A 19371-nucleotide genomic window follows, 5' to 3' on the forward strand; every position below is an offset into this window, starting at 1 on the left:
GTAAATAGAGGTGGACAAGATGAAACCGTAGCAATTGTGAATGAAGAACCTATGGTCTACAAGAACGAGTTAGGTGCCCCATTATGTGCAGGAATTGCCACGTGGGCAATGCCAACGTGGAGGCAAGTGTATACATGGGCAATGGGGGAGGCCAAGTACAAAGAGTAATGAATGCGGGTTGAGCTTCTTCATCGCCTTCGCCACCATCTTCCAACTCCCTCTTCCTGCAGCGCCAACGTTAATGGCGCTCTAGGGTTCCTTCAACTTCCTTTCCCAACCACGGGCTTGGCTTTCGCCTGCTTCCCTGCTATCCCCCAGGTCGATCAATTGTAGGTTCGGATCAGGGGAACGGTTCGCGGGGTTTCCGATCGAGGGAAACGAGCCTGAGAAACTTTGAAGATTCATGATCGGGAGAGAGACGGACAAGCGCGACCTTGGAGCTATCATAAGCAAGGCCTTGGAGCTATCATAAGCAGGACGAGCAACATCGAAACGCAGTGGATTTGCCATCATGGAGCCCCTGGAATCCCTTCCGATTGCTCTTAATCTGCAGTTTCCGAGCGAGAGGATGGAAAAACAGGCAGGTTAGTGTGCGCGTCTTTGTTCAACAAGAGGACTCATGGATTCTCTCAGAGAGCTCTCCGACGTGCTTGCTGAGAATGCAGACCTCGGAGAGGAGAGAGTCGGTTGGATTTGTAGCCAGAGCTCTTTCAAGAGCGACGATCATGAGAATTTGTCTACCTCTCAACTCAGAGGCGTGCTGGCCTTGGCTCGCTTCCTGTCTCGGTGTCAAGATCTGCAAACTCGCCATGATCTGTTGGCTATAATTCTGGACTTTTTGAAGGCGCTCCCCTCCTTCTCCAATGCAGCCCCTTTTCCAAAATGGTTTGGTGTAGATGCTGCCAGCTCCTTTTTCACGGAGCTAACCGGGTATCTTGTGAAGATCGTAGAATGTGGCCGTGCAGACAATGCAACTATCAGTGCAGTGATCACAAGTGTTATCAAGAGGCTTGCTGTTGCGGGTGCGACAGGCAGCGAGGGGCTTCCACCTGCGACCAGCGCTTTCCTCCACGCTTTGGCCCACAATTGTCCTCGGTTTGACGCCTCCCACGTCGATCAGGTCAGTAGTCTCTTGCTCGAGGAATGGATTCTTCCCGTGCAGACTAGTGCCCCGTCTTCTTGTGAAACTTCGGCACACGGTTCCCCTTACCAGAAGAAGTGCTCAATCAAACCGCCATCGAATGGAGCGACGAGCCAGTCGCTAGATCATGCCCGCAGTCCAAGCCGGGAAAGTATGGACCAAAATGGAGACTTTGCTAGGCGGGCAGAGGACCCTTGTTGGAAAGACGAGAGTCCGGCTTCAACTCCGTCAACAACACCTAGCATGGCTCGAATGGCCTCCCCTTGGAGCGTGAAAGAGCATCCGCTTGCAGGAGAGCGAGTCTTGTCTACCACTGGGGAAGCTAACGGGAGCATGGCAGGTAGAGGCGGCCTTGACCAGTTGACTCTCTCTCGTGGTCTCACCGATGGAGCAGTGAACTTACAACGCCTTGTTGCTCTACAAGATGAAAATCTGGACGCTTTAGTGAAACAGGAGATGGCGTTTCGGTTCTTGGCGGGCATGTTGGACAAGACAGAGTTCAGCTTTGTGGCGAGAGAGGATTTCTTGCGGCAACTCAGGATCTCTGCCGGCAGGCAGCTAAGGGCCATACCCTCCATTCTGAAGGTGCGCTCGATCACACCACAACTTCCCCAGCTCGCTTCTTCTATAAAATTTTGAAATTAATTTGTAAGATTGGATATATTCTAGTCATATGAAGGTATATATACATTCAGCCCTTGCTTCTTGGTTGGCTTCTTTCTTACAGTAAGTACTTTCTAGAATCTGCATTCGCGACTACTCCTAATTTCTGTCTTTCTTCTTTGTCTTTGGTGGTAGCAGTTAAGAAAGCGAGACTGGCCTGTAGACGGGTTTCTATTGAAGCCAAAGATCATTGTGAAACTCCAAGTCTCCCAAGCAGCATCGTTGGTCTACACGAAATGCTTCCTGTTGTTGAAGGTTGAGGGGAAGGGGTTCAAGAGCTCACTAAGAGAAACCCTTGCACTCTTGTTGGATGCTGCAGATGCTTGTGCTGTGTCATCTTGGCATAGGCTGAAAGCTTGCGAGAAACTATTTGATTGTCTTCTGCACAACATGGCATGTGCAGCTGCTTCATGTGGAAGTCAATTTTTAAAAATGTTGCTACTCCGACTAAAGTCCTTGGTGTTGGCTACATGTGCACAGGTAATTTTGGATACTTATCTTTAGATGGAATCAGACATGTGACGAATTCACTTCGATGCAATGAAGTTCTGTTTGTTGTTGCAGCAGGCTGATACTTGGAGCAACAGTCAGGGGCCTATGTTTGAGAGTATTGTTAAAGCCAGCTACGAAATTTTGAATAACGGCTGGAATGTGGACCGTCCTGCGGTTGAGTCATTTATTTTAGCTTTGACGGCAATTGTCCGGGAGCGTAGCGAGCAGGTATAAACTCTTTTAAGTGTTCAGACTTCAAACAATGCTGCCATTTTTGAAAGGTCAAAATACTTTTGCACAACCTCAATGGCGTGGTCTGTACTGTTGCCGGCTGCTTGTAAGGGTTTTGTAGCAATCAGCTCATCTGCCAGTTTGATTGATGATTTTGGCATAATGCCAGCTGCTGTATGGCCAAGTCTGAGCCCATGATAATGATCATCATCATCTTTTGCCAGCTAATGGGATAAATTCTGAATTTACTTCATGCTTCGATGAGATTGAAGCTGTCATTCAATTAGCCTGTTCTATAGGGTTACTTTAGTTGTTTGTAAGTGTTGTGGTTTGCTTCCTAGAGGATGAGTTTGGGAATGTTCCTGGATTCATCTAGGTATATGCTTCCTTGATGTAAAGTAGGAGCATTTTAGTGGATGTTCAAAAGGGGAAAAAAGTGGGACCAGCATCACATATGAGTCTCGATTCATTAGTTGGAATGTAGGAGTATCTATTCCATCTATGCATCACAAAGCTTATGGCTTTGAGCATCAGGCAGTAAACTGAAATGCCTCATCAGCACACTATTGATGCTCAGTGTGGGATCAGACCCGAGCTTTAAAACTGTTTTTGTGGAGTGTGGGCTTTGTCAATTCAGCTGGGAGGAGACTAAAGAAAAAATTAAGCCATAAGGTCGATATTTTTGAAAAGTTTGCAAACTTGTATTTTCATTTGCAACTTATTACTATTTTTTTGTGAAGGAAGAGGGAGAAAAACAGGTCGTGGCAACGATGCAGCTCAACGTGATTCGCTTTTTAGCAGACTTGGTTATTCTGATGCACAAGCCTGAAGTTGCAGAGATGATCTTGCCTCTTTTTGTAGAGAGCCTTGAGGAAGGAGATGCTTCTGTACCTAGCCTTCTGCGATTAAGGGTATGAATGACTTATCGTTATGAATGTGACTAATTGGCATATCGAAGCTGTAATGGTCCAATGTAGTCCTTAGGCGGTCATCACTTTTGTGCAGCTTCTGGATGCAGTGGCTCGCATGGCAAGCTTGGGATTGGAGAAGTCATATAGAGAAACAGTTGTTCTGCTTACGAGAAGCTACCTGGATAAACTCTCCACAGTTGGATCCACTCAGAGCAGGACTTTAGCACCTGAAGCCACCACAGAGAGAGTAGAGGTGAAGCGGATACATTCGTTGGGTTCTATCTGAAGCACATGTGAATTCAAAAGAAGTTTTTATGACTTATCTGCTTTCAAATTTTATTTTTGCAGACTCTTCCTGGTGCCTTCCTCACAATGGCCTCTCGTCTCACCAAAACTAAGTTGAGGGCAGACTATAGACAACGGCTGTTGCAGCTCTGCTCTGATGTTGGTCTTGTTGCAGAGTCCAAGAGTGGCAAGTAAGCTATTGCGTTTTGGTCCTGGGTGGTATGCTAATTCATGGGAAACAGCTATCCTCCCCCTCTTCCTCCAAACCCATGTTTATTTTTAATTTGCTTGCACCTGACCTTAAAGCGTTGAACTCCTAGACAAAATTGTGAACTTTTTTCTTATGTGAATCATTGATCCACCTTTTGTTGTTCAAAGATCTTTCTACAATGATCTGGCTTTGTTGTGTCATGCCACAGAAGCGGTGCGGATTTACTTGGCCCACTTCTACCAGCTGTAGCTGAGATTTGCTCAGATTTTGAATTCTCTGAAGTTGTGGAACCCTTCCTGTTAAAATTATTCAGGAACCTGTGGTTCTATATTGTACTATTTGGTCTAGCTCCTCCTATTCAGAAAACACAAACAGTATCAAAAAATGTTTCTTCGAGTATTACCAGCTTAGGAAGTACAAGTGCTGTTGCTCTGCAAGCAGTTACTGGACCCTATATGTGGAATACCCAATGGTCTTCCGCAGTTAGGCAGATCACTCAGGGAACACCACCTCTGGTAAGGAATATTTGCACTTGCTGAATCAGGGAGATGAATTGTGCTTTGTTCACATATTTGAAAGGTTTTTCAAGAATAGACTGTTTGTTGTAGGTGGTGAGCTCATTGAAATGGATTGAAGATGAGTTGGAATTGAATGAGCTTCACAATCCCGGTAGTCGAAGGGGAAACAATAACGAGAAAGCAGCTCTTGCTCAGAAAGCAGCACTTTCTGCAGCTTTGGGAGGCCGTGTTGATGCTGCCTCTATGAGCACTATCTCAGGTATGCGCTTGATGTGAGGTGTTGAAAAGATTGTACGCTTTCTCATCCTACATATCTTTTTCAGTATGCCTTCTCATATTTGACACAAGGTTGTCTGGTTCAGGATTGGATATGATACATGAAGGGGATTTGCATAAATAAGTCTGACTAGGTATAAGATGAAGATTAAAAACTCCTATGGGCTGCCAATTGAAACTGATAGTTACGCTTCCTAATAGCAATGCATTAGACCATTAGACCTAGTTGCTGGCTTGTCCATTGCATGCCTGTTGTGTAATTACTGCTACCGGTGGCAATGGAAGTCTTGCCTATGTACTTTCTTAACTGAAGAGAGAGTATAAACATCAAAGAGATGACTCTTGTTTGAGTTGCACCAAGCCCCTTCTGAATTTCTTTCTTATTTGTGCGATGCATTGGCAGGGCATACAACAGAATACAACTGAAGAGAGCTGCGGAGCCCACACTTGCCTTGGAAGGATCAAGGCTATGTTGCTTGCTTGCTAAAGGGTTATTGTTGCTGCTGAAAGTTGCTGCTTGGTGCCACTGAATAAGGAGGAATGGGGCCTCTGTAAAGGGTGATCCTCCCCCAACGCCCTTGCTGTTCCTGCTGATGGTCTGTGCCATCTGGCCAGTGCCTGCCAGCCATACAGCTGCTGCTCTTGCTCACTGCCTGAGGTGCTTTTTGACTTCGCTGTGGCAACCCTCCATGGCTGCTAGTGCTGCAGCTGCTTTCCTGACCCTGCATGGCCAGATCTAGCTACCCTTTGGCAGCCCTAAGTGTGCTCTTGCTGCTGCTCGGTTGTCATGGGCATCTAAGCCCATGGACATGGCCGCCTAGAGGCCAGTCCACAGCAGCCAATGGGGCTGTCTCCAGGACAGGGTAGCAGGAGCAGAGTACCAGAGCAGGAGGGTGGTATTTGTAAGCCTCCGCAGTCAGGCAGTGGGTTTACAGAGCCAGTTTGTGGATTTACAGACTCAGCCACTAAACCTTTAGAAGGAGCCTTTTCCCTTCACTTTGTTGTCTCCAGCCTTCAGCACTCTGATAGTTATCAACTTATCTTAGTGGCTGCTCCCAGCATCCTTGAGGTGAGGTTTGTAGACCCAGGGGTGACAATGTTCATGTGGGACATTGAGGAATGATCCACTGACTTGGACTTTGAGGTGGAAGATGGCAGATGTTACTCAGTTAGAGGACTTTAGGATGAGGCCAATACCACCGAATAAGATGAACATGGGCACCTTGAGGTCACCATGGGTAGTTCGAAACTGTACAGCTGCATAATGGTGGACACTTCCGGGAGGTGCCAAGCTTGCTTCAAGGGCAAGCAACAGTTTGAGTTTCGAGCGTACGTAATGCCTACTTACTTTATTGAAGACTTTAGCAGTTTGCTTTGGGGTGACCGTTTGTATAGGAGTTCAGTTCCTAGTAGAATGGAGGGCAAACGCCTTCCATATGGATAGAGGGAGATTGCAGGAAAGGTTGGTGGTTCAAAATTTGAGGAGTTTGGACTACTGACTAGTACCGGTGATCAGGAGGCGTCGCTATGGTTACCATTTACATTATGCTGGAAGAATCAACTGGTGAACTAATTGAAATCTTTTTGGTGGAGATTGATGATTCAGAGAACAAAGGAACATATGTATAATGTTGGAGAATAGGAGGTGTTTTCATGGATCAGTTTGTGGATGGTGTCAGTTCTAAGATGGGTTGAAACAGACCTGGAAGACTTGGTGCTTTGCAGGATGTGTAGTGTTCCTAGTTGACGAGGGGGGCAGCCAGGTGGACCTGTTCTTAGTACGTGGATGGACTAAAGAAGCTAACATGTTCGTGATCGAGATCAGCTGTGCCTGAGGTGGTTGGTGCTGCATTCGTGAGGCCCCTTTTAAGGACCGAGGGGAGGATGACTTACAGTATAGGAGGGGACAGAGAGCATAGAATTAGAGCTGCCATGTGGGCAGCAGATTGGTTGCCACATGGAGACTAACCTTTTGTATTAGTTTTATGGCAGCCACAAGGGCCACCTTGGCCAGCATCAAAGGCGGAAGAGACCCTGGACAGGGATTTGCAAAGGCTGCTACAGGCCCTGGTACGGGCAAGTGCTGCATCAGACAGGTGCTGCGTCAGCAGTATACTGTGCAATCAGCTTGGATGGGCAGCTGAGGTCGGCCAATAGAAGACTGTAGGTGTAGAGTCGGTCTACAACAGGCCGCGCATAGCAGGAGAGGTCAAGACAGCAGCAGGCAGGAGGCTTGTTGACATGCCACGTGTCAGGGTCGGCAGGGGCTCAGATCCAAGTCGGCAGTCCACCAATCAGGTCAGGTGGCAGATTGGACGGCCAGTTTGTCACAGGGTTGGTCTAACCCTTAACTGGTCGGCTGTATTGAGAGCCATCCTGCCCCTATATAATAAGGAGCCCCAGGTGGCGGTTTCTAGTTATCATTTGTACTCAGCCTGAAGATCCTCTGTGACAAGAAGAGAACCTGGAGCCTCTCCACTTGAGCCCAATCTACGTCTGATAGATTAGGCCCCTAGCAAGGGCTGCCATACATGTTGGGTGGAAAGCGACGAGACTTGGAGCCTCGTCTGAGGATTCTGGGAATGAGAGTAAAAGCAATGCTGCTCAAGCCTAGCAAGTGCAGCGTATCCCCTGCTTAGTGGGGCCTGCATAGCTTGTTGCATCGTGAAAATGGGGCTAGAGAAAAGCTCCCACAAGTTTGTGGGTAGTAGCAGGGAAGTGGTAGAAAGAGGGCATAGCAGCAAGAGGGTTGCTGGTAGGAAGAGGCAAGCTTAAGGAGAGGAGGTAGAATAACAAGGGGTCTTTTTGGGCTGCGAGCAACACAGGATGGCAGAGAAATTGGAAGAGGAACAAGGATGTTGGATCAAAGATGAAATCCATGCATGAAATAACGAGAGCTCAAGGAACAGAGATGAGAATATAGCAATACACAAATCATAACAAAAGTGAACTGCATTGCAATATAAAAAATAACGAATTACATAATGAAAAGCTTTAGAACAACAAAAAGTCTAAATTTGTATGATTGGACATATTTTAGTCTTACAAAGGTATACATAATGAAAAGCTTCATCATAACATCGAGCCATCTTAGATATAGAAGGTAAAACAGTATCTAGAGGTCGCCACGAGCATCGATCATGGGAAGTTTGCAACATATAGCGGAGGAGAATCCGCCATAATTGAAGGAGAGCCAAAACAAAGAATCTCCATAACAGGCGGGCCACCAATTTACCATGCACAGACCTAAATCCCGTGTAAATACCATGTGACTCCTTCATGCATAATGACACGTGTTGATTGATTCCACTAACAATCCTATCCGCAGTTTGCCACCTTCCAATACCCCCTACAAATTGAGGATGGGTGGTCTCAAGATCAGCTATGAGAAAAATCCAGCTGTCAACAAACCGACAAGTGCCCAAAACAAAGAGCCTTGTTCCAAAGTTGACGTAGAAACACAAATGAACAGGTAGTGAATGTTCTCATTAAGAAAAAGTGAAACACCAAAGTTATCTTGTCCTAAGGACTCATAGTTGATCAAACTTGGATAGTCATCTTATGCACGAGAGGTCACTACAGACGGACACAGTTCATATGAGATGATTCAAGATGACATCATGTAGTTCTCCAGACAGGGAGACACCCTCCTACTAGGGGATTTCAATGCACGGACCGGAAATAAGCAAGTTGGCCTGCTTGACTTCACCGATGATAGAGATCCATATATAGTCCCAGAGCTAGATGCAGCTGAGCTCGAGATATTGAGACACTTTGCAGATGCCCCACAGGTGACAGGATCTGGACGACGACATCTGCTCGAGCTAGGGGCAGTCCACGACTTGATCATTCATAATGGTCTCCAGAGATGGCCATCATCTGGAGAACTCACCTGCTTCCCACATGGTGGTGATTCTAGTACGGTGGACTATCTACTAGGCGCACTAGATTTTGTCTCACGGATACACGACTTTGTCATCCCCCCCTCCCCACTTGGAGCTGAACACTCATACTTGGCCTCCCATATCTGTGCCACTATGCCAGCCACAAGGAGACCCCCCCCTCACCCCCCCCCCCCCACGTGCACGCAGCCAGATCCACCTTGACTGTGTCCTTGACCCACCAAACGACTAGCTGAGAGTGAGGCGGACACATGGTATGCACGTATATCCACATGGTTTGCCAGACATGGGATTCAGATGGACAGGCTCCCTCCCTTTCAGTACAGTATGGATGCACCCCTTGAGTCGATTCCACGAGATGAGATTAATCGTATCATACGGTTAGACCTCCTCTAGCTACATACATCTTGGGATTGGGGGAAGATTAGGAGCTCCCCACCAAACGACTAGCTGAGAGTGAGGCGGACACATGGTATGCACGTATATCCACATGGTTTGCGTGGGATTTAGATGGACAGGCTCCCTCCCTTTTAGTATAGTATGGATGCACCCCTTGAGTCGATTCCACGAGATGAGATTAATCGTATCATGCGGTTAGACCTCCTCTAGCTACATACATCTTGGGATTGGGGGGAGATTAGGAGCTCCCCACCAAGACCCAGTTCTACGGCGACCATTTCCTGAGAGTCTCGGAGGAGGGCTTCATCATCAGAGCCCAGTATCTCGAGGACAGGGGAGTCTCACACGCACTGAGGATCGCCATTGGGTAGATGCGGGTTTCATCTCATCAGGTGAGGATTGAGACAGTGAGAGCAGCATGTATGCCTAGAGAGTAGTGGATCTGCGTACCACTGTCTTTATTAGGACGGGAGTGGGTTCGGCCTGCTATCGCAATTGATCCACTTCCATGACCAGGTCTGCATTGGGCTCTATCCACTTGAGATGCGCCACCACAGGGAGACCTTGCTACGACAGATCGCGGAGCGGTAGGAGGGGACCAGACCACATGATACACAGGCTGACCAGACACAGCGGCATGTCACAGATTTTTATACTTTGAGTCAGCTCCAGGACACAGTGGCGTGGAGGAGGACGAGCTAGCTGATATGCCGGCGGTATTCCGTGAGAAGATTGCTGAGGTTACCCGTGACACGGAGAGCGACCATAGCACACTTGATTGAGGTCTGACCTATCATAGCTTTCCTCAGAGGAGATCGCCCGAGACGGGGGGTCACTATGAACTTAGCTCAGCAGGTTCAGAGATCGAGGAGACCATGCCCTCCTCTGCCACCACAGCGTGAGAGGGCCAGACAGACGCAGATCCGAGATATCTTTGCTGCTCATAGACGAGCCACCACAGTGCCGGGTTTGGGATTCTGAGTTCCAGTTCCAGCTCTCTCCTTCCCACTTAGATAGTGCATGATATGACATGACATGACACGATATGATATGACATGTTTTTTTTCCTGATTTTGCTTGAGCTATTGAGCACTTTTTTATTTATTTCAGCATAGTATAGTACTCAGCAAGGGCCTTAGCGCGCCCTTTGCTTCAGCCCTTTGTGGCTTGTATGAGTTTTTTTCCCTTTTTGGTGTTTTCTGCACTTTGTCCCATAAGCCCGCGAGGCCTCCCGCGGACGTTTATATATTTCTTTCTCTCTCTCTCTCTCTCTCTCTCTCTCTATCAAGCAGACTTCAACAAAATCTTATCATCATCTCTTTCTTTCTCTCTGATGTTAATATAGCTCTCTCTCTCTCTCTCTCTCTCTCGCTCACTCACTCTTAGAGTATGAAAATGTGTGTATGTGCCGATGCATGCATGTGTTTCTGTTGCAAAGGCTTATTTCTTTTTGCATTTATAAGAGGATCATGATTCTGTTCTTATTGTCTGACAACCAGGTGTCAAAGCTACATATCTCCTTGCAGTTGCATTTTTGGAAGTCTTACGACTTAACTGCAATGGTGGAGTCTTTAAAAATGGCTCAAGGGAAGGTCGTAGGAGTGCTTTGTGTTGTGCCTTTGAATATCTGGAGAAGCCCAATCTGATGCCATCTGTCTACCAGTGTTTGACAGCAGTTGTGCATAGTGCTTTTGATGCTGCAGTGGCTTGGCTGGTACAGTAATCTTAAACTTACATTTCTTTATGGTATAGAGCCATAATTGGTTCCAGTTTGTTAGCTAGTTAGATTTGTATATTGATGTTGCAGAAAATGCTAAGAATCAACTCATTAAGGCTTGTGACAACAGCAGTCCACGTCTCTGTGATGTCTTTCTTTCTCAGTTTCTTGTTTTATGTATTTAGCTTCCTATTAGCTTCAAAATTTATGTTTTGAAGCTTGGCAAAGCTCTATGCTTTGGAATTTTGTCAGGTTAAATTCACATGACCATGCTTCTGAAACATGGCCTGTTTTTTTAGCAAGATAGCACTGATTTTGCTAGGTCAAATATAGTTCTTGGTCATGGCATTGGAAGAGTTATTCAATAAATGCCTGCTTTACAAAGTTCTGTGAGTGTTTTGCAAAGTAAAAGATTTGGGCAATTGACTCAAAATAAGGTGCATTTACAGCTTCACAAGAATGACTTGTGGAGATGAAAATTCATTATAGTTAAGGGTGGCATTGGTGGATTGACTTGGTATTCCCAGATTGCCAAAACCATATAAGAGTAGGAATGACTTGACATGTCTGGAGTGAGAATGATGCCATACGTGGAGATGCCAAAAGCTAGTTCTTAATTCAATGTTTTTATTCTGCGGCTACAGTGCAATTTTTTTTGGAAGACAACGCCTATTTGTCTTCCATAGACGAAGTCTTATTTTAGGTGGTGGTGACCTGGAACCATCGAGGGAAACTTTTGTTAGTGTTGGTTGGTTGCAGAATGATTTAGGGAAGGATGTGGCTGTAGCACCTTTGGTGGTGAAATTGAAGACCACTCTAAACCAACACAACCCAAGTAGTAGCCTTGACCAATAAATGTTCCCTTTGTTAGCTTGGCCTAACAAGGCCTACCTTGAGAGAGATGGAGATCCTTGGTACCACCCTTGCAAGTCTATAGTCTGCTTTTGTATTCTCTCCCTACATGGATTCCCATTTTATCACTTCCGCTGTGCCAGTCACTCCCCCTTCTGTCCATCTTACCCCCCTCTTTTCCTCCACTTCTCCCCTTCCTTTCCCCTCTCCCTGGCTATCACAAACCCTTTACTTGTGTCCTTTCCTTTATCTACATTTGTACTAAATCTTGGCTTGGGCCTTCGAATTCTTTACTAGTCAGCATTTCCTCTCCGTATTCACTCTACTCAGCTCTTGGAAGTCAGTGTTCCACCTTGTGTCCTTAGGTTTTAGCTAGTGCCCACTATGTGATGCCCTCATATGACGTGTCTAGGCTAGAATATTTTACTATGGGCTGGTTTGAGGTCCCCTAGGGACCCTATTTACAGGGGCTACCTTGGCCCAGCTACGAGGCCTTAAAGGGGCACCATTACTGGGCCCCATAAGGCTGGTCTATCGGCCCACTGGCTGATCAGGTCAGCCTAGGGGTAATCTACCAGCGTTTGTCCCAGTAGGCCCTTCTAGGCTGTGTCTGAGCTCTGGTTTTTGGAGGAGATTCAATCTTGTGTGTAGCTTCCTCTTCTCTCTTGTGAATTCTCACATGTATCAGAGCCACCCTTGAGCTTCATGAAGGGAAAAGACTGAAAGGGTCTTTCCTCTTCCATGCAACAGAACATGCGGTTTCAGCAAGGGTAGGGGGGGGTAACCTTGGAGCTGTTATGGGTCGACGTCCCACATGCGAGCCCAGGACAAAGTGTTTTACTGGGCTTTGATGCATGGGCCATATATGCCTTGCATGCAGCCCATGGAATAAGTGTGGAGTGCTCAGTGAACTATTGCATGGAGATGCATTATTCTTTCATGGATGGGCTGCTATAAGGGCAGCAGAAGGTCCAACATATCTAGTGCCATGTGGGTAGCAGCAAAGGCTGCCATGTGTGCAGCACTCAAAGCTGACATATGTGCAGCACAGGCTGCCATGTGTGTGGAAGGAAATCTGGTGATCCCCCCCCCCCCCCCCCCCCCCCCCCCCCCGGGAGGGGTTGGTGTTTTGCAATCTCACATGCATGTAGGGTCTTTAAAAAAAACCCAGAAAACATGCATGTAGGATCTTAAGGCCTGGGATAGGGCGATGCTGTAAATGATCATCTATTGCCATAGAATAGATACAGATGTTAAATATATGCATTTGGCGAGGATCCTTGGAAGGAGTGGGCCATAGTGTCGAAGTGCTGCTAAAGAAAAGATCATACATACAGTTATATGTGCACATAGATAATCAAAAAGAGAATGTTTGATACCATGGTAGTATAGGCAGCTTGAAGTGTTTATTCAGAGATCCTTTAGTAGCCTTAATGTATTAGATATCAGGTTGCTTGAATATTGTTCTGCATGGGGGCTCCATACTAAAGATACAGCAGCAGAATGTCTTTGTACTTGGGTCTCCACATGTCACAAGTGGTTACTCTGATTTGACAGTGGGGTAACATTTTGCTATTGGACTCAATTCACTTCCTGTCTCCCTCCCCTAATGATGGGTATTCAGTGCTAAATTTAAGGCATATAATCCCCCTCCTTCCCAAATGACGGGTACCCACTGTTTACTTAAAGGCATATGTGATTTGCGAATGAATCTTTGTTCTTTGATTTTGTGCTTTTTCCTTGATATCATTTCACACATTTTCTGGCTGTAGACATTTAATAACCACGTATCAAGAGATGAGCCTTTGTCATTTGATTTCAAGCTTCTGATAGTGACAGCCTTGGAGAGAATTTGTTATGCTAAAGGAAAGACATATGTTTGAGGCAGATTTACTTTTCTTTTGTGACAGGATGAGAGAATGCCTGTTGGTGGTGTTGAAGCAGAGGAGAGAGAAGCCGTGATTGTTTCTCATGCATGCTTTCTGATATCAAAGTTGACACATCGAGATGAGAATGCTCGTGACCTGGCTTGTGGATTGTTGAACGAGATAAAGTGTAAATTCCCACAGGTGGGTGTTAAGTGTTCCAGATGTTTTTGTCTTGAAATCTGATTCTGCATTTTCCTTGGATAATCTAGTGTTCTTCATCCTTCTGTCAGGTCCTCTGGAATCCATCTTGTTTAGATGCATTATTGCAACTTGTGGGAACACATGCTTTACCTTCCACTGATTCTACGTGGGTGGCTTCTATGCGCTTGCTACTGCAAGGGCAAATTCGCGATTGGGTAATTCAATCTCTGTCGCTGGCCCCATGTACTATGCAAGGACTTCTGCAGGTATCTCACCTTCTTATCCTTCTGAACCCATCTCTTTCCCTACAATGTATTTCTGCTTGTGCGTGTGCTTCAACAGTGATACTGTCTTTTCTTTTCTCAAAGAAAGGTAGCTAGGGCAAGCTGGCAGGTGTGCCATGCCCTTCATAGCAAGGGAACTTTTATACTGAGTAGAGTCTTTGAACAAGCTAACAAAAGTATGGTTTCTGGTCTATATATTATCCATGTGCTCAAAGGCACAAGGTGCTGGCAAGAAGATTACAAAGGTTAGTTAAAGAATATGACAGTGTTTGTGATGCTAGTGGCTAAAGTCAAAAGGATGACATGACCAGTCTTAGTTAGATTTGAAACCTTGGAACTGCATTGTTTCTTCTATCCTCATTTGATCGACGGAGTGACAGCATACTCACTTAGATGGTCAGCGGACAAGCTGGCCCATTGACGTGTTAGAAAATGAAATCCCATCAGAGGGTATCCTGCAGCGGAAGACTGATAGATTAGCCCGGCAGCTCCTTGAGCTAAGTCTGCAGCCCTCTGTAGGTCACCTTCAACTCCTGTGAATAGGTCCAAGGATGGTTCTCCTGCTGCTCCTTCTTGCTCTTGGATTGCTGCTCCAAGTGATATGTTAGGCCCAGACAAATTGTCCGACTTTTGTCTGCCCCAAAACTGACCAAAACAGGGTCCAAACCGACTCAGCCTTGCAGCCTTTAAATACCCCTCTGGGGGCTCATTTGCAGGGCTTTTGCTGGCCCTGCCTGGCCATGTGGCTGGCTGCATTCCCCTACTCCAAAGCTTGCTGACCTGTGCATTTCTGTCCTCTCCATGTGTGGACAGCATTTGGATGTTCCTTTGCCAGATCTGCCCTTCACGGTGGGTCTCCCCTGCCAGGTAGCTGTCCTTTCTCTTTGCTACCCACATGACAGCTCATGTGCTGCCCATGTGGCAGGCCCATGCCTATTACTACTCTATGGTCCACTTTTGAAGAAATGAAGCTGAAAATTATTGGTCACCATCTGTGGGATACTTTACATAGACAATGGAAAGACTCTTTTAAATGGTGCAAATTTTAGTACTGCGGTGCACAAATCCATGCTGGTATTGCAAGACTTACATGGAGGAGCAAGTCTTACAGACACCAATGTCAGCTGAGGCTTGATGCGCCATAACCTTTATCTGTACTATGTCCCATTGCTCTTTGGAGCGGAGGGTGGATTCTAGGAAAGCAGCAACGTCTTTATACCCTCTATGATTGTAATGACATGCCCATGCAAGACAGAAACATGAACACATCTTGTGTGGATCTCATCACTTGTCAGAGATAATCCATAACCCATGACAATTGGCAGCACTCGGTGCTTTTTTTGCGCAGGTGCTCACTCATTGGGATCAACTTCCTAGCACGAGCTTAGGGTAGATTAAGTCCTTTGGTCTCTGAACTATGCGATACACCATTACATCGTACGTTGGAATATCCGAGAAAGTGCCTAGTGCCATAAACTATGTTGTTTTGATGCTGGAGATGCTAGTGCATGCGAGAGCAAACATCCACCAAGCTATGGATAGAGCTAAGATGAACGTGGATCAAAACAAATCTTTAGTAAGGAGTTTATACCCTCTATGATTGTAATGACATGCCCATGCAAGACAGAAACATGAACACATCTTGTGTGGATCTCATCACTTGTCAGAGATAATCCATAACCCATGACAACTGGCAGCACTCGGTGCTTTTTTTGCGCAGGTGCTCACTCATTGGGATCAACTTCATAGCACGAGCTTAGGGTAGATCAAGTCCTTTGGTCTCTGAACTATGCGATACACCATTACATCGTACGTTGGAATATCCGAGAAAGTGCCTAGTGCCATAAACTATGTTGTTTTGATGCTGGAGATGCTAGTGCATGCGAGAGCAAACATCCACCAAGCTATGGATAGAGCTAAGATGAACGTGGATCAAAACAAATCTTTAGTAAGGAGAGAGTTTTTCTTGAACTTCCGTCACATTCAAGTCTTTGACTGCAGGAGAGTGTGTTAAGTTTTCACCCCGATATTGTGGGCCGTGGTTAATTCGAAAGAGAATAGGTGAGGTAGCCTATATTGATTGGAATTACCGTAGGTTCTAAGGTGCACCCAGTGTTTCATGTTTCTGTTTAAAACACCTTTCGCACCTGGGTGACTTACCAATCGAGGATGTTTTGTTTCAGGAGATAGAGGATAATGCAAAGCGCAAACCAACAAGAATTTGGATCTAGGAACAAAGCAAGTAGCAATTTGAAGATACCAATGGTGCTGGTTGCATGGCATGGTTTACTTGCTGAAATTTGTCAGACTTAGAATAGGGAAGAATGAGGAGTGAAGTACGAAACCATGAAAACCCCAAGTCAACCATTAACTAGCGTTGTGAGCATATACACATCGACTAATTCAACCACTAACTATGATAAGTTAACCTTATTAATACATTTACACTACCGAAAATTTTCCAACATTATTCTCTCATATTGTCTTCTATTAAGTTTGGTTTTTCTTTCTTGATTTAACTGCTTTACTTGTATAAAAAAGACAAATTTAATTTATCAGGTTTATCCTTGGGTGTTGATTGGACTTGGTGTTGATTTTCTTACCGAAGGAAATGTTGACATCCCTTTCTTAAAAGAATGTAAATTTCCTTGTCTTGCTAGAAGATGCCTTTCTTAAGCTCAAAATCACTTTCAGTCCTGTATACACACACAAAGGTGGTATTTGTTTACAAGTGTGCGCTCCATGCACAAGTGACAAACGTGCATAAACTACATAGAAGGGCTTGAAGACTACCACGGATAGCCCTCAGAATGTGAGGGTCAAACTTTGGATATCTACATTTTAAGAGATTGATCTCCCTCCCAATATCACATTTTGAACTCGACTGTTGGCTAACCAAAGAATTGACATAGACTCTCGCTTGACATTCAAAGCTGTTGATGCAGCCTTTCATGGAATCATAGTTGCAAACAAATGCTTTCGCGTGCTTTAGCAAACGTTTGCAGAAAAAGCGTTTGCAAAGTTGTTATTTTTTAGTCATGCTTCACCTGCAAACAATGGAGGCAACGAGGATGACGAAGGCTATGAGGCAATGACACTAGAGCATGCCTGCTGACCTGTAGCCTGCACCTCACATGCGGTTTGGTAGTAGTTGTGGTTTTCAATGAGGATTTTGGAATTTTAGTGACCTGGAGTTGAAATACTAAATGCATCTATTAAAAATTGTAGGTCTGTAAAGTTCCCACACTTGTTTCAAACAGGAGCAGCAAGCAAAATGTTTGCATTGCACTTTGCAAACGTTTGCTTGCAACTATGCATGGAATGCTGCACAGAGCTATGGTAGGTTGAAGGTAGCCGCCATGGTGTAGAGAAGAGAAACGAGTGGTAGAGAGAGAACTGTAGAGAGAGACAATATTGCATGTCTAAAGTGATAATTCGATTGCTGTTAATGTTTCATGCCTTTGTGAGCCTTATCTTTTGACTCATATAAATCAGACACACTAATAGGTGTGTGCCACATGGCACATACTTATCTTATCTAGATATAAGAGGTATCCACACCTAGGCAATTGTCCACATACACATACATATGAATAAGAACACACATATGAACCCTTTGGGGGTAGTAAATACATGGACACACATGAACACATAAAGACGTTTACACACTAGAGATAAACACACGAGACTAGGAAATATCCCAACAAACCCTCCTTCGGAGCAAAGGCAATGTGACTGAGAAAACCAATGATGGCCTCCGGACTGTGCCATGTCAGAACTAGACATGTCTCCTGTCACGGGCATCTACAGCCTGTGGCCATGATGCGCAATAAGAACAAACACACACACCCTTTGGGGGTAGTAAACAGATGGACACACGTGAATGCATAAAGTTGGTTACAGACTGGAGATGGACACACACGAGACTCTGAAATATCCCAACAAAAACATGTATTTGGGAACATTTAAGCATTGTGCATTGGGGAGACACGTGCACATACTTGCAACCTCAAACACAATCATTCACTCGCAAAATTAAGTATGTTTATACTTAGGCATGCATGCATACCTGTGACATGGACTCGAATATCGGACGTTCAATCAACATTGTGACCTTGTACACTCGTGGCTGACCTTCTCCAATTGATTTTGGACTGAATGCAAGACCATCAACAGTGTTTTGTACTAACTGGCTTAGAAAGGAAATGGCTACATGAGATTTGTCAGCCCTTTGAAGCCAAGTGCCTACTACATGACTCCGGACGCCCGGACGCGCACTGGCCAATTCCCATAGGAATCAATGCTTGGGCTTCTAGTACTTTCTGTAAAAGTCCATGGGCACAGACGCACATGCTCACTTGCTCCTGTACACCCACATCTTGTACTAAGTATATAGTTGTGATCTTTCTAGTACTTTTTAAAGTTAATTTTTCACTGTTTGCTGTACAGGAACAATTCCGTTTATTGAATTCTTGGCCAAAAGCTTCACATACAAGTGATCTTCTCTCACTTCTAGCAGAAATTCGGCTAGACCCAATAAAAAATGAAGGTTGGAGTAACAATCAGGTAGTGGTTGTTCCGGCAGTGATTGCAGCAGCTGCAGCAGCTGCAGGAGTTCGCCCTGATCTGATTGAATTGGGAAATCTAGAGGTGCTCTCAACTGGTATTGTCAGTGCAAACATAAAATCGTATTACATCCATGTTAATATTGGAAGTGTGACCTTTGCTCAGAGTCAATTGCGAGACAATGCAACTGGAATTTTTTTTGGAAGTTCAGGGTTTGATGGTGTAAATGAAAGGCGGTCTGGAAAGCTCGTCTCAATTGCAAAACATGCTTTGAAAGATAAAATGATTGCAAACTTTTTGCAATTGCTCCAACAGTTTATCATAACAGCAGAAGGAGGTGCAGCAATAGAAACTAAAGCATTCCGCGAGATATGCTTGAGCTCAACAGCGTTTATTTTATCAGACTTGGTAAGTAGAGTATTTGCATGATTTTTTAACCCTTTTCAGTCTTAGTGCAAATTTCCATTTCTTCATGGGCTCTGAAATGTTATTGTTAATGTTAGGTTGCTTAATGATGTATTACGTAGGTACAGTTATGAGCTTTCTTTTTGAAATGAATATTGTCTGTTTGGATATCAGGGGTCTGGAAAGTCATATGTGTTGTAATGGCTGATTGTCTTGAAATTATTGTGTCCTTTTCAAGAGGATAAGAGACAGTGGAACAAGGGTTTTCACAGAATGTAACTGCTGTTTACACCATACTAAGTACAAGCCAAAAAACACAGATTGGTTATTATCTGGGCATTGTGTATGGGTGTACTATCTAAACTACTACTTTGCTCACAGTATGTGTCATGCTTTTCCCCTCCAACACTCTCAATTAACAAAATGATATCTATGCCTTATAACATGGA

General features: G+C 45.1%; 1 protein-coding gene across 4 annotated transcripts in view; it reads left to right on the forward strand.

Annotated features, from left to right (window-relative positions):
* Positions 1-207: 207 nt before the first annotated feature.
* Positions 208-19371, forward strand: part of LOC147889114 (Phosphatidylinositol 3- and 4-kinase family protein) — a 71425-nt gene continuing 52261 nt past the window's right edge. For 2 of the 4 annotated variants that reach the window (XM_087391739.1, XM_087391741.1), the window contains exons 1-12: positions 208-1726; positions 1943-2284; positions 2369-2524; positions 3268-3438; positions 3533-3691; positions 3787-3914; positions 4143-4449; positions 4543-4711; positions 10529-10743; positions 13509-13667; positions 13757-13933; positions 18401-18925. In XM_087391739.1, coding sequence (XP_087247865.1) covers positions 620-1726; positions 1943-2284; positions 2369-2524; positions 3268-3438; positions 3533-3691; positions 3787-3914; positions 4143-4449; positions 4543-4711; positions 10529-10743; positions 13509-13667; positions 13757-13933; positions 18401-18925 — 3615 coding nt within the window. In that variant the 5' untranslated portion in view covers positions 208-619. The remainder of the gene's footprint in view (positions 1727-1942; positions 2285-2368; positions 2525-3267; positions 3439-3532; positions 3692-3786; positions 3915-4142; positions 4450-4542; positions 4712-10528; positions 10744-13508; positions 13668-13756; positions 13934-18400; positions 18926-19371) is intronic. The other 2 variants (XM_087391740.1, XM_087391742.1) reach the window with 1 other exon arrangement.

The sequence above is a fragment of the Dipteris shenzhenensis genome, chromosome 20 (assembly GCF_047967505.1).
Source record: "Dipteris shenzhenensis isolate YYH24624 ecotype China chromosome 20, Dip_SZ_1.0, whole genome shotgun sequence".
NCBI lineage: Eukaryota > Viridiplantae > Streptophyta > Polypodiopsida > Gleicheniales > Dipteridaceae > Dipteris > Dipteris shenzhenensis.